The sequence below is a fragment of the Gavia stellata genome, chromosome 6 (genome assembly GCF_030936135.1).
Source record: "Gavia stellata isolate bGavSte3 chromosome 6, bGavSte3.hap2, whole genome shotgun sequence".
In the NCBI taxonomy this organism is placed as follows: domain Eukaryota; kingdom Metazoa; phylum Chordata; class Aves; order Gaviiformes; family Gaviidae; genus Gavia; species Gavia stellata.
This window is the reverse complement of record NC_082599.1, coordinates 8100442-8116249: the sequence shown is the minus strand read 5'-3', so window position 1 is coordinate 8116249 and position 15808 is coordinate 8100442. Positions and strand designations below refer to the sequence as shown.

The following is a 15808-nucleotide window of genomic DNA, read 5'->3' as shown; positions in this document are numbered from 1 at the left end:
AAAATTCAAAGGCACTTTCTTCTGTGTTAGACAACATGTAAACAGGTAAGTTCCCATATCTGAAGTCATATGAGCAGAATACCTATGTTGTCATTTGCAGACTTCATAATGCAAACATTTAGCTGAGGATGTATTTTTTAATTTGGCAAAACCGAGTACATTTTCAGTAATAGGGCCAAGAAAGCCACGCCAACAATCCAGCTGTTGTCCTTGCATGGCTGAGCGAGAGGGATGGCTTTATATAATAATATGTGTACATATGTGTATAGACTGAGATAAATGTGTTACATCTGTCTCCACATATAGATATAAAAATGTCACAAAGGTCTAATTTAATTTTTCACAAACCTAGGAAATGAACCAATGAAAGCTTTTTGTTATGGAATGGTTCCCAGGAAGACAGGCCAGCAAAAGTTGTATTTGCCACAGCACATCATCTTAATTCAGTATTTCTGAGCTGACAAGTGAAACTTTTGGGAAGGAAGAGGAGAGTAAAGGTCTGGATTGCTCTCTGTTTATTTTTACGTCAAAAAAATCGTGACTAACATTAGCTCCTCCTTCCCTCCCTTCCTTGTTGTACCTGTGTGCTACCCTAGGCCGTTTTTATCTATCGACTGGGATTCAGAGAGCAAGAAACCTAGACGACAGGGGAGAAACATCCAGTGCAGGGCTCCCAAAGACGTATTGGTACGTGTCCGGATCTCGGAGGTATCGCTCCCCCCGATTCCTGTTAAGTCCGACGAAGTTCCCAAAGACGCCCGCCCCAAGCATGAGTCACCTGTGCACGCTGCAGGGCAGCAGGTTCATTCCTTTTCTATCCACACGACCCATTTCATGATTCAGCATCTGTGCGCTGACTTACTCCCCTCGCAGGCGCCGCTCCAGCTCCGGGCAGCGGGAGGGAGGGACGCCCGGGCCGGGGGCGAGGGGCCCCGCGGCGCTGCCCGCCGTGGCAGGCAGGCAGGGAAGGAAGGGGAGGGGAGGGGAGGGGAGGCCGCCGCAGGGGCTGCCCTCAGGGCGGCGCCGGGTGCGGAGGCGCGGCGGCGGGGGGCCCCTCGGCCGGGCGGGCAGCGGCGCGGCCTGCTCCCCGCCGGCTGGCCCGCTCCGCTGCCGCTCCCGCCCCGGGCGGCGGTGCGCGGCGGGGCAGGGCCCGGGAGGAAAGTCCGGGGGCGCGGCCCGCTTGCTCGCCCCGTGGCCGGACTTTTCTCTGGCGGCAAGGCCGTAGCGCTCCCCCTCCCTTTCGGCGCCGGAGTCCCTCCTGGCCTGCGGGACACGTTAAATCCCGTGTAATGAGGCTTAACCCCGCCCCGAGCCGCGGCGCAGCCGGGCGGGCAGCCAGCCAGCTAGGCCCCTGCCCGGGGGAGGCCCCCCCGCCGCCCCGAGCGGCCGCAGCTGTTCCAGCCGGAGCTGCTGGAAAGCGGCCACGCTCCCCAGACTTTGTCTCCCTCGCACACAGCGCTGAACTCTGCTCCCTCCCTCCCCTCCCCCGGGGCGGCCGCGGCTCCCCGCCGCTCGCTGCCTTCCCCCCCGCACCCCGCCCCGAGCCGCAGACGCGCGGCGGGGGGAAAGGGGGCTACCCGCCTCCAGGCTGCCGCCCGCCGTGCCCCGGCTCCCCCGGGGCTCGGGAGGATCGAGCGCTGCCCCCGGAGCCGCCGTCCCGGGGAGCTCAGCCCATGTGCGGGGACGGGGCGGGGGCGCCCTGCTGCGAAGCGGCCACTTTCATCCGGATGGGGCTTTTTTTTTTTTTTTTTTTTCTCTTTTCCACGGGGCCGTGGGGAAAATAAATAAAAAACAAGGGCGGGGTGAGGGCGGGGGAGCGAGCGGGCTGCCGGCCCCCGCGGGGCGCGGGGCGGGGTGGGTGCGCGGAGCGCCCCGTGGCGTCGCCTCCCGGCCCGTCCCGTCCCATCCCGTCCCGTCCCCGCTCCGCGCTTTCCCCGCAGCCCGCCGCAGCAGCCAGCCCGTGAGGTCAGTGTCGGCGGCGGATGGGTGTCTGCGCCGTGGGACGGGCGGTGGACGGGCGGTGGGCGGGCGGGCCGGGCAGGCGCAGTGTGGGGCCGCGGCAGGGGGAGGAGGGCGGCGGGCGGGCGGGTTCTGTGTCTATGTGTCGCACTGGCGGGGGGGGAAGGGTTACACACCAGGGCAGCGGCGGCAGCGCCGGGATCCCTTCTCCACCCCGCGGGGAGGGAGCCTCCTCCTCCCCCTTCCTCCTCCCCCTTTTTCACCCTTCCTCCTCCTTCTTTCCCCAAAGTTAAACTTCCTGCTCCCGGCCCGGCTGGGAAGGGGACGCGGAGCCCGGCCGGACTCAGCCCTCGGCACACACAACAGCTGGAGCTGTCAAAACTTCCTCCGCTCGGCCTCGGCCCCTGCCGCCTCCGCCACCGCCGCCGCCTGCTCCTCCTCCGCCCCCGGGGGCTCTGCGCGGGGGGAGGGCGCAGGGCCAGTGTACAATGAAGCGGCGGCCGCCGCAGCCGGGCAGCGCAGGAGCCGGAGCCGCCGCCAGCTCCCGGGGCCTCTGAGAGGGGGGGGCGCCCAGCGGCGGGATCCGCCGCCTCTCGCTCGCTCTCTTCACCTCGCCCGCCACCTCCCCCCAGCCCCGACAGACCCCGCCGAGCCGGGGAGGGGTGTTACTGTGTGTGAGACCCTTCCTTCCTCTGCGCTCTTTCTCTTCGCCCCCCCTCCCCTCCTCCTCCTGCTCTCCCCATGCTGCTCCCCCTGCTACCTGTGCTGGTCGGCGGCGGCTGAGGCCAGCAATGCGAGGCGGAGGTGGAGGAGGCGGAGGTGAGGAGGAGAGGAGCCGCGGGAGCAGGAGGAGCATCGGGATCCCCATCACCATCCTCATCTTCATCCTCATCATCATCATCCATGTGTCTCTCTCGTCCTGCTGACTAGGATGTCAACGGAGGACAAGAGTCTGGTGGTGGCGGTGGTGGAGCCGCCTCAGCAGCAGCAGCAGCCCCCCGAGCCTGGAGCTCCCCCCCCAGCAGCAGCAGCAGCAGCCACAGACAAAAGACCTAGGGGCCGGCCTCGCAAAGATGGCGCTTCCCCTTTCCAGAGAGCCAGAAAGAAGTAAGTTCAGCGCTTGTGTGTGCGAGGCAGAGAGGGGCAGGGGGCAGGCGGCCAGGCGCAGGCAGAGCTGTCAGCGGAGACTCGCTGCCCGTCGCCCCCTCCCTCCTGCCTAATGCCATTTTGAGAAGGGCCCTTCTTTCTTCTCCTCCTCTCCCCTTTGCACTTTCCCCTCCTCCTCCTCCTTTTTCACCTTTGTCTTCCTCCGCCTGCTCTCCCTTTTCCACTTTTCTTTCACCGTCCTTATTCCTTTCTTCTCCTCCTTCTTCGGAGTTTCTCTTTAGCTCTTCCCCCTTCACCCTCTTCCTCCTTTTTTCCTTGCCTTTGCACCTTCCCCCTTCTCCTTTTTGGGTCTCTTCTCCAGGACGCTCGGCTGCCTTCAGCGTCGTCTGGCTACTCCCTGTGCTTGACGGTAGTTCCTCGTCGCTTTCCCTTTTTATCCCCCCTCCTCTTTTGAGGAAAGAAAAGACGGTTCTCGGCGGCTGGCGAGGAGAACCAACCCCCCCCCCCCCCCCCCAACACAGGCGGGTGCGGACGCGCACACGCAAAGTTGAGGCAGGAGTTTCTTCGCCGCCAACCCCGCCGAGTGCTCGGAAGTGGGGAGAGGCTGGGGCAGCTGTCAGGCGGCAGCCTCTCACGGAGGGACGCGCCGACGGGACGGTGGGGAAGCACAACAAACACGGGGGGGGGAGCGGCGGAGGGTGCCTCTTCCTCGGCTCTGGGCTCTGGCAGGTTTCCCTTCACCGCGGCCTCTCCCCGCCGGGGGCGCGGGCGTTCGTCACCCCAACGGCCGCGGCGCGCCGCTGCCCCCCCCCACCCCCCGAGGGAGCCGCTCCTGAGGGGGCCGCTCCTCTCCCCTCAGCCCCGGGCGAGCGCGTACAAGTTGCCACGGCGCGGGTACGGGGAGCCCGTCGTGCCAACGACCGCTTCCCCGCCGAGAGACCCGGGCAAACCGGCAGGTATGGCCGCTCCGCCGCTGATAGGCGTGAGGTGCCGAGCCCGGCTGGGCTCGGGGAGGCCTGGTGGCCGCTTCCGTGGAAGTGCCGCTGCCGTGCTGGCTGCGCTCCCCGCGGGTTATTTTTGAGTAGGACGGGTCTTGGCCATGACATACCTGATGGCAGCAGTTACAGGGCAAAGCCGGGCGAGCGCGTTTCGAGGCGAAACGTAATGATTGTTAGCAAAGGAACCTCTGCGCTGTAGAGTCTGTTGGAGCCTCGGGGTTTCAGAGTTTGTTTCCCTTTGTTTTGAAGGGACGCTTTCGGTTTGACACCCCTTGAGTATATTTAACCAGGTGAGTTGCGGGCGCTTCGCTGAACGCCCACCCCAGACCTCACCGTCAGTGTCTGAAGCAGAATCATTTAGGTTGGAAAAGACCTTTAAGATCGTCGAGTCCAACCATAATGTCACAGTGGAAGCCCAGAACACTAGAGCAGGGGATTCTGCTGGGCTGGACCGAAACGCACGCAAAGACTATGCTTTCCTCTATTATAATTTGTTTTTACAAATATGTGTTATGTAAATACCCCAGGACAGGACTATCATTAGTTTGGGATATGTGGATTTTTTTTGTTGGTGTTGATGGAAGTTTCCCTTCAAAGATTTTAAAGTTCACCCCCTGGTTTTGGTGGAGACGCATTGTTTGCAGCTCCCTAATTATCTTACGTATTTGCTTGGTACAAATTTTTATATAGCGATAGTTGAAAGTAGTTGGCAAACATACACATGCAGTAAAGTTCTTAGGTTCATCTCCTTTATGCTTAGTTTTACGTACTTTGGTTTTATTTCTACATACAGAATCCAAACCTTACGTAGGAAACCTTTGAATGTTTTTATTTTAAAATAAGTTTTAGGAAGAAAAATGCAAATGAAATGTACCAGTCTGCACAAAAAGCAAAACAGTGTTATTTGTGGAAATTGGCATATCTTGCAGGCCAATTTGAGGTTGTGTACATGCTCTTGATGAAAAGTGGGTGCTAAAGAGGTAATTCCTTTTTTTCAGTTAGATTTTTGGTGTCATGGAAATGTTGTGGACTAGTTCTAGGAGGAAATTAAATTTTCCTGTAAAAATATGTACTTATGCTGACATGATATAAGCGTTTGTGTAAGAGACAGAAATGAAATGAGCTGAGACAAAAATTAAAATTATTCAATACTCTTTTTCTTCACACTATGATTATTCCTGTCTGGCATGGTGCTAAGCGGGGCTGGTGTCCTTCTCTATCTTTATGGAAAACCTGTAATGTTGGTAAAGACCTTATGTCACAAGTCATAAATGCTTTTAAAACTAAGATTTCATAAAAATAGTGATTTTTCTAACTTTCGCAGAGTAGATATAGACTGGTCTTTTTTTAGTTGCATCCATTTTGGGGAAAAATGGTTTTATTTCATAAGTTTTGCTGTTTACAAAATACTGATTACAATTAGCTAAGCAAATGTAGAAATAGAAGAAGTAAAAGTATTTTCTGGTTTTTTTTCATATGACTGTTTGGTCCTGTCTTCACTTCTGTGCTTTCCAGTTGGATTAATGTGCCTCATGTAAACCAGATAAAAGAGCATATGTCAGACCATTTTCTGTACTGTAATCACATGTCTAAATCACTATTAGCCAGTCAAATTGTTCAACCGCTTTATCCCATTATAGGAAATGTTCTACTGAATGCTCAGTCTAAGTGCAGTCTAAGTAATGATAAAACGAAGAGCCCTGCATTAAACCAACAAAGCCAAAATAGAATAATTCCTCAGCTATGGATGCCTCCATTAAAGAACATTACCATATTGGAGAGTGCTGTAGGTTGGTATTTTACCTTCTTGAAGGCCATGTTGTTAAGCAAATTTGATGACTTTAAGCAGACAGATGGAAAACTGCCTTGAATCTGCTGCTGTGAGATGTCAAGGATTCTCAACTCTTCCCAGAAGTAGGCTTATGTTGAGGGAGCACAGGGTTCTTCAGCAGGACAGCTCTGCGCAAGCCTCTGTCATCCTGCGTTTTACCTGGTTATCAGTAAAAATTCCAGTGGTGCTGTGGCCACAGGTACGTATAGGGAACATTTGACGTTTCCTACAGGAGAGGAACCAGGAGTGAGTTGCTTTATGATGTCAGTACCTGGAGAGTTGCTGATAGTAGAGCATGATGCTAGGACAGCTTTTTATCATTGTTTGAAGGGTATAGCTTCATGAATAGCATTGTCAGGAGACTTAATCTTAGGTGAACAGTTCATTTTTATTGTTCATATTGTAACTGTGCCTACAGGCCAGGGCACCATTATACTACATAGAGTACAAATGCATAAGCAAAGATCGCTTCTGTACAAACAGTTTCTTAATTTAAATGTAAAGATAAGGCACCATGTAAATGTAAGAAATGTATTGGGAAAGCACAAGGTAGCTGTGAGAATGCTGTGAGCAAAAGAACATGCAGAAGTTCAAGTGCCCTGGCTATCTCAGCATTGGTGAATGATTCACAGGCATCAGACTTGGAGGATACATTTAAAGGACGGTAGCATTGTCACCCTGAGGATTTTCACAGACAGCTTGTTTCCTGCCTAAAGTGCTAGACAAGCACTTGTCTTTTCTTCCTTACATTTTGACAACTGGGTATCTGTATAGAGCAGCAGTTCAGATTTAAGAGGTAGAGCTAGAAAAGGCCATGCAGAGCCTTGAAATTGAGAGCAAGTAGGTTGTTCATTATATGGTTCATCAGAAGGAAGGAAGAACACACAGAATTATAACCAAAGCAATGGACGAGGAAAATATTTTTGCAAGTATCAGCTTTCAAATTAATTTAAAAGGTGGCGAGATTGCACTTACAAAAGCGAAAAAAAGATAATGAAGTTGCATTACTGAAAATACAAAGTGATGCAGGATAAAGAAGCTTTCCGGCACATGGTTAAAAAAGCAGCCTTGCTGGTGCTGTATAGGAAAAACGGAAATAATTAGGGGCCATCTCATCATATGGCCTGAAATCTTGGAAACGTAACTCCTGCACTTGGATTATACCTCAGCTTCCAGGCTGTGGACCTGAAAGATAAGGAAGTGATCAAAACGAAGTTGCAGGGGAAGAGTATTGGTTCCGTTTTAACTATATTGTCATTGTATGAACAGCTGGTTACTCATGAAAATGTATCAGAATAGTATTGTACAGGTGCAGTAAACATTTTTGTAATCTATTTTAAGTACTAGAGCTTTCTTAATCTATACAGGTTATAAGCAGCACAAACAGATGTAGCTTCTTAGCAACAATTTAGTAGCAGAAGTCTCATTGATTGTGATCATGATAACAGTTACTTTGTAAGTCAGTATCTAAGCTCATTTTAAATTTTATTTTCAGCATCCATCAGGCTTTGATGTATGTTTCATTTATTTTTTGCAAATGTGTGTAGTTTAAAACAGCATAGAATAATGATTTAAAAAAGCATGAAACTTGTGGCAAACTTTTTGTGTGTTTATTTTTAATTACCTATGTTTTAATTTTCGTCCTAGTTTTTCATTACTTTGGCCAATGTAAGCTGCAGTAGGTTTTCAAAGGCCGTAGATTTCACACATGCAGATAGCTTTGAGGACACGTAAGCATAGTATTTTTGCCAGGAAATGATTATTTAAGACTTTTTATCATTATTTTAGCTGCATTTGCATTAGGGTAGGCCAATATTTAAAGATACCTACGCTCATTTCAAAAGAACCTTAACATGTTGGATGGATTCTCTTTATAGCTCAGCTGTGTTTCTTTAGTTCATCACATACAAATAAGTATTACATAAAAGGTATCTTTACTTGCCTGCCCTTTTCTCGCTTCAAAATTTAACATTTGCAAATGTAAAATTTATATGGTGTTACACAATAAAAATGTTCCTAAATACATGTTCACAGTTAGGGAAAGTCATTAGTACCTGGCAAGATGGAAGTCTTTCGATGGATGGGCTTTGTACAACTATTGTACGGATAAGGGTTAAAGTATTAAAGCAAACAGTGGCCTATACTTCTGCCTGTACAAGCTAGGTGTGACAACATTTGGCCAAAAGCCAGAAGGTACGTACTCGATCACACAGTGTGACAAGATGAGGCATTGGAGTAGGCTTCATCATCAGGACATGACATTGGCTCTTTGAAGGCCTTTCTAGGCCATTGTAGAACAGGACCGAGCTACACGCATCAAGGTCCCATGGGAACTTCATGCCATTTTCTTTGGCAGCCCATGCTGTGTTACTTCCTCCATCATATTCATATTACCAAGCAATTCCCCAACTGTCTAACGTAGTTCTTGCATAGGAGCCTGCCTTAAACTGGTCACAATACTATTTCGCTTCGGAGGTAAATGATCTCCGGTAAATGATCTCTGTATTAATCTGTTGATTTTCAGTTCTTGATAGGACTTATGTGATGGATGACCATGAAAGTTGTTACACATAGTGGGTTTTACAGAATTGTTTTGCCACATTATCGAAGTTGTTAAAATACTGATTAACATGATGTCTTCACTACTGTCTTAAGGGTGAGTGAGATTAGGCTTAATGTTGGAAATAGATACTTTTCTATAACCTTAGCCTGCAGTTCTCACACCTTGAAGCAGACTGCACTTGCAAATGAATAATTCTTCGAGATTTTTTTTTTGACATTGCAGTTGTTAGTTTTTTAATGTTTGTATTTGATGATCTATTGAACTTCTGTAGCACCTGTCATGAGAGGACCTCCAAGAGCTATCAGACAGTATGATGACAGATCAAGCATGATGACAGTCTGTGAAATCTCAACATATTAGGTATATTGGTCATAAAGCATGTCTTTGCAGAAGTAGGAATAAGAACCCAGTTGCCTGGTTTCTAGTCTCTGAGCCATCTACACACCAATCATCTTTTCGTCCTGTATTCAATGACAGAGGAGACACTTCCCAGCTTAAAACAGTAAAACACTTCAATTTTCTTGGCTTTGTTTGTGGATATTCTTTTTTTTTCCCTTTCTTGTTAGCGTGTTCAACTCCTGTTAACTTACCGTCATTGTTCTTTCGTAAGATAAGTAACTGGAAATGGACATTTCTATGCTTTGTCATAATTTGAGTTGAGAGATGGTTTTCCAAGGTAGTTGGCTTGCTGAGAATAGGTAAGCTCTGCCTTTCTCAGGCTGTAGTTGGTTTTTTTTTCCTCCTCTGCCCAGCTATCCCACAACAATGTTGGAGGGGTAGCTCGGTCATGTATAACTAGGGAAAACAGAATTTCCTCATCTTCCACTAACGATCGCTCCCTTATGTTACTATACAGTGATGCTGTGGGTTTAACTTTTTAAGGAATGTTGTCATAGGTACACTAAAATGTTAGGAAACGGTAAACAATTAAGCAAGTAACAATTTCAAAAAATACTGAAAGCTTTTCTCCTTTCTATGTTTAATATACTTGATTATCAATTCATGCAATCTGCATGATTCATATAGTTTGGATAAATACAGTTAAGCAAGATTTTACTGTAGCAAGTACTGTTTGCTAGTAACCTGCATTAAATTCTGCATTTTTATTAAATTTTTTTACTGTCTTTTACTAGAAGGGTGGCACTAGACATTCCAGTTCATGCCTTTCCTGGGTTAGTCAAAATAAGTTCAGGCACTTGCTTCAAGAACTACATTGAGTAAGTTCTTCTAGTAGCACTGGTGCTTTTGAAAGAAAAGAGAGATGAAGTAGGAAAAAACCCTTAAAATCTAGAATGTTTATTACTGAGAGAAACATAGACAGTGAGTGCATGGAGTGCATCAGGTGGTTATTTTCCCCAAACACCATAAATCTTGAGCTGGTTCTGGCAGTGAAAAGAAGCAGCAGTGCTGCCTCCCTCTGCTACCAGCTGTTTGTTCTCTCCCTTGTGCTGACCAAGGCATTTATATAGCCATGTGGTGAACTTGCATTGGGAAACTGATCTGGGTTAAAACTAACCTGGCAAAGAAACGTGTTTGTGATAGCATGAGGGAGGAGGCCAGAGCAAGCGGCCAGGCTGCAGAGAGGCAGAGCTATGGCTTTTGGTAGCACTGCCAGCTTGAAGTGGTATCTGTGGAGCTATAGCCTTGGTTGTCTGAAATTTGAGGGTGTTTGGTTTTTAGCCTGACTCCTTTGAATTCTTCAATATAGGAGTTCTTACAGGAGATTGTGAGAGATTTTTACAGCCTGTAGTCATGTTATGTATGCTGGTTGGTTATTTCAAAAAAAAAAAAAAAATGCTGCTGAGAGGGTTCTTCATAGCATATAGTCAGACGAGTTGTTCTCATCTAACTGATTGTTGCCCCAAACGTTGGCATTGATTAAATAAGGAACTTTGTTCTCACTTTGATCCTCAGAATCATTCTTAAATCAAATATTCAAAGTACCCTAATATAATAGTATGAGTAAAATGGTTTATGTTAACAATAGTTTCTGGTATTCCAAAAGCTCCTTCCTACAAGTATACCAATGTATGGGCATTATAATAAAATAACACGAGATCTTGCTTCTTTCAGAATATTCTTCCCTTTCACATTTTTGGAAGTATTGTTATTGAATCGCACATGCACCAAATCCTATTGCCAGCCATTCCAATATAAATATATAATTACTGATTTTCAATGCTGTATTTATCAACATTCTAATTGCTTTTCTTGAAGAAACTGTTGGAAACCCTATCAAACTAGGATATCGCCCCCCCACCACTTTTGGTTTTGGATGGGGGGAGGAAAAAAAAGGCCTTTTTTCTCTTCTGCTGCATCATTACTGACAATAAATTCTTGCCAAAAAGAGTTTTAATTAGGGTCTCAGAAAAAATCAGCTTTAGGAAAATTTACCATTTTTTCATTTTGCCCATTATATTTTTATATTCCTTGGAACATGTGCAGTTGAATCACTTGCATGGCACAGTAAAATAAAAGGAATTTTTGGTAGCGAAGATGTGGTCCAAATGTGCAGTGTTGGCCGCTAAACCTTTTACCGGCATCTTATGTGACTGTTTGAGAGTACTGTCTGGAAGCCTTAGCTAATCCAGAATGACTTCTGGAACATCCCAGGGTTCATGGAACCCCAGCTATTCTGATAATGGTGTCTACCCTCCTGTCTTTGTCTGGCAGTGAAGGCTGTCTGCAGTGTTCTTAGTGAAAGTTCTCTCAACAAAACATGATAGGATGGCTCCATATTGTTATTAATAAAGGGGGGAGTGATGCTGTATTGAAATTTGGGAGATTTATTAGTAAGCCATTTCATAAATACAGAATGTGAATTATTTAGGTTTTTTCCTGAAGTATGGAGTTCAGAAGCACAATGAAATTCTTTTAAATAAAATGACTATTTGGTTTTGCTACATCACCACAGATGAATGGAACTGTATGGCCAAAAAAGACTTCTGGGTGATCTTGCTCATCCTTCTGTGTTGTGCATCTGCACCATTTCTAAAAAATGTTTCTCCAACTTGTTTTTAAAGTATTTGGTGAATGCAATTCTACTGCACCGCTATGCAATTGGTTTCAGTAACTAATTTTCTGAAGTATAAAATGAATATTCTTTACTGCTCATTAAGCCAGTTTTGTCTTGTACTACTCACAGTTAAGACTTTCCATGGTTGATATGGAAAACAATGTTTATAATCAACTTCTATTTATTAGGAGATTGTCTCCTTTGTTCTGCACTGAACAAGCTTAACCTCTATAGCAACCTAATGTTGACTTACCTGATTTACCCTTCGAAAGTTTGCTAGTCTTTATTAAGTTTCACTTGGTTCAATTTATCAGAATGATTTTTATTATGATCTTGTTCTCAAAAATGTTTATAGCCCCTGCCTCAGCCATGTATTGTATGCAACTCTTCTATGTGTGTGAATTTCCTCATGTAGGTCCTGGAGGAAGGAACTTTATTGCAATGTTCTCCCACCCTCATTGAAAATAATTTCCAAATAAATACCCTTTGAGTGCTCTAGTTCATTGTTGCCGACCTGTTTAGGGCCATTTCACCAGGACTGTATTCTGGAATATGATCACTCATAGTTTAGAGATTACTTCTGTTTGTTTCTGAAGTATAGTATGAATTTATTCCAGTCCTGCTGACTTGAATTCCCTGATTATTTAGTCTAATAACAAAATCAGTTTTTAGTATTAGCTACAGTAAATCTGTTTTATGCAGGCTGAAATACAGAGAATGGCATTTGATTCTCGTTTGTTATCCATTTGTTCTTCTTTAACGTTGTTATGTACTGACTTTTGTGTTTTTTATTCTTACTTCTAAAATATTTCTGAAACTTTGTTTGCCTTTTATATTGCACAGTGGTAATAATGCATGCTGTGCTTTTATCTCTTCTGATTTTTATCCCTGACAGTTTATGCTGTTCCTTTACATTCATTAAAATGCCCTTGTTTCCATTCCTAATATGATTCTTTCTAGTTTCAGACCCTTATTACTGGCTGCTTTTGATGCAGCCTGTATTCTTCGTACTACATTTCCTATCTCTCCCCTGCGTTGGAATACTTTGCCGTTGTGCGTATTCCAGTACAATAACTGCCAGTCCTCCTTTAAATTGCATTCTCAAGAGATTCGAGCAACAAGTTCAAAGAGTTTGTTGAAATTTGCTTTTCTGATTTCATTTAATTGAAGATAAAAATTTGTTCTCGTTTTTCTCCTTTTTCTACTGCTCTCATTTTTTCCCCTTCCTTGGCACAGTGAATGCTTCTCGTTACCACTTCCAGCCAAATCACTGTACACATTGAGATGTTTAAAATGGAGCTTGCCCTAATAGAGTGAAGTGTGAAGTAACTGCTCTTCTGGCATCCTCAACTTTGTGAAACAGTTGTCCTCCACATTTTCACAAACATGTTGGGCTGTTTGTTCTGTTATTTTGGCTTTCTATTAGACGTCTGGATGATGAAGGCCTCCTCTTACCCTCAAGATACGTGCTCTGAAAGCTTCTGTTAGTTGCTTCAAAAGGCTTACCATCTTCCCCTCTTTTGGTCAGTGGAAGTTTTTCTCTCCTGGCCTTTCCAGTTCCTTATTCCCTAGTTCCTGTTCTCTGTTGCTTATGTTTTTTGTTTCTACTCCAGCTTTTTTCTTTCTCTGTTTTTTTTTTTTCCCCTCCTTGTAATAAAAGCGAGTGAGTATAGTATTTTTCTCTTACCCACTGAACTGCCTGCACGAGACTAGAACTTCACTTAGAAATGGGCCAGATGCTTTTCGTTGTGAAGAAATGCTTGGAAAAGGGAATTTTGAAAATAAATTCAAAATAAAAAAGAACTGTTCATTTCAATTTCCTTAAATTTCACCATTTATAAATTGGGCTAACTCATGGCTGTGCTTGTGTTTTGTATCATTTAGTGGCATGGTTGTAGCTAGCAATAGTGTTCTGGCACCTGAAGCACTCAGCTTCTTCACAGTGGCCGTGTCTGTGCTCATAAAAAACCCAACAGGGAATGCTTGGAGTCACTGGACGCCATTGTCCCTGTTGTCAGATTATTGCAGCGGTTGCCTGTACAGTTTTGACCTGGGCCTTGCCAGCACCCTTCCGAATGGTTCTCAGGGCTGGCCCAAGGGTTTGTGTGGGCCATGCACTGTTCCCAACGTAGTTTATGTGTGCCTGCTTTGTTTGGGAGTTTGAGAATTAGCTAGCATGGATGTAGGCTGTTCTGTGCTAGTTGGCCTCAAGGCCAACATCACCAACTATGTTTAATTTACTAGTATAACTGTAACGGATGGTTTGGTTTTTTTTTTTTTTAAAGCAGGAATTCAATGAAACTGATAGAATTCTCATCAGTTTTACTTTCAGCCTCCTGGGCAAACACTGCCACAGTTAATGTTCTCTAACCCGTAGGGATGTAAGTTTAGGAAGAACAGCTCACAGCAGAATTGCTCTAGAGGGAGCAGAGGAGATGGGATGTACAAGCCATAAGGCTCGGGTAAACGCTGGCTTTCAGTGCTACTTCAGTCTTCTGACACACAGTTTTTCCTGGTTCATGTTTTGCATAATTAACCTTGCATCAGGCATCCTGGTAGAGATTTATACAAAGGAAAGTGCAAAACAGATTCAGCGGGAATTCTAATTTATTTTTCTGCCTGTGTCTTCCAGAAACCCTTTAGGAGAGAACTGGGCCCCGAAATGTGGGGGTAACTCAAGAAATAAATGATCTGTAAGCAAGATTATTTAAAGAAATTATTTCCCTAAGGCCTTTCATGTAGCAGTGAGTGTTGGCTCATGGCTGGCTCTTCTGTTGCCTCTTTTTGTAATGGAATGGGAGAGTATTCTTTGTCCTGCCGTGTGCTGTGTAGAGCTTGGAGATAAAATAATTTCTGTTTTGAATGTGTTTGTTGGTAAAGAATGAATACAAAAACTTGGTAAACTGACTCACGTATTTTGTGCGCTCTACATGTCATCTTCTCAGATAAGGATACACGGGTAGAACAGAACAGAGAAAGTACTGTTGATTGTATACCTACTTTATGGACAAGCAGAAGATCTTGATCTCCAGGCTCGTTAACCAGACACTGTCAGTGAGGGTTTAAATTACTGATAACTTAATGTAAATAAATATTGTTTTAAGAATATTTTCCATTTACTTTTTTCAATTACTGTGTCTTTTTCCATTTTACTTGCTTTAGACTGTCTTGATAGGCTAAAAGAACCTGTTTTTAAATGACCATAGTATTTTAAAGGCTTCTTTAGACCAATGAGAGTTTCTTGTCTATACTTAGTTAACAGCTCACACTTCAAAAAAGTTGAAGTCGTAACTGTCTTGGACATGTATAGACTTGTTGAGTTGAAGCTTGGGCTCTCAGCTATCCTCTATCTTCTAAGGTGTTTTCCTTGTTTGACTAGAATTTGAGAAAGTATTGTGATAGACATTTGTTAGCTGGCTTTTATCTAAAGACTATAAATGTTGTTAGGTCAAGTTGTTGAGTTTTTCTGTTGTTTTTTTTTTTTCTTTTTGTCCCCCAGTATGTAGCCCAAACTGAACCTGGGGAATATACATCTGCATGGATGTGACCACATCATGTGGTGTGGGAGCGTATTCCGTAACAGCTATTAGTAATGGGCCTTGGGGACAGGGCAGTGACTGAATTCTAGCTCCCGTAGTCATGCCACCTAGGTTTCTTTTTCAGCAGTATTGTGATGGTCTTGTTTCTACCCGAATTGTTTTCTTTCAAAGCTTTAAAAGAATAATGATACTTATTTTACTACTCTAAAGGAGCTTACTAATGAATAGGAGGAAGTGTGCTCAAACTCTGCTGAAGTCTTTATGCTGAGTCAGAAGAGAGAACTAGGTACCTCCGAAATGCAATTCAGAAGGATTGCGGTCTGAGTGGGGAGTTCCTTAGAGCCATCTAATAGGAAATACTTGGCGAAGGGGTTGAGGTGTGATCTAGGTCATCTGAGTATCACCTTTATGCCCTGATCTCTGTTGTCTGTACTTGGTTTGTTGGGGGCATCAGTTATTTCGTATAGGGTTCCACCATCAGATTTCAGCACTGTGTATAATTACACAGCTGTGTAAACAACGAATTGAACTTCAAAAATATTTGTAAACCATTTGGGGAACTGACTCTGACCTGCTTTGAGCAGCAGGTTGGGCTAGCTGACCTTTGAGGTCTTTTCCAACCTGAGTTATTCAATGATCCTGTTGTATGAGCATCCTTTCTGATGGTCATGTCCATTACTTATGTTGTACCCATTGCTTTTACACAGTGAATGATGTGTAATAACCTTTATTTTGTAGAAGGTGTTTTCCTGTATTATTTCTTTAAAGAAAATAGTTTACTAAATCTCTTTGTTT

At 45.2% G+C, this 15808-nt stretch overlaps 1 protein-coding gene across 1 annotated transcript in view; it reads left to right on the top strand.

The window, feature by feature from the left end:
* Nucleotides 1-2890: 2890 nt before the first annotated feature.
* Nucleotides 2891-15808, top strand: part of KMT2C (lysine methyltransferase 2C) — a 205568-nt gene continuing 192650 nt past the window's right edge. Inside the window, exon 1 of the mRNA XM_059818961.1 lies at nucleotides 2891-3066. Coding sequence (XP_059674944.1) covers nucleotides 2891-3066 — 176 coding nt within the window. The remainder of the gene's footprint in view (nucleotides 3067-15808) is intronic.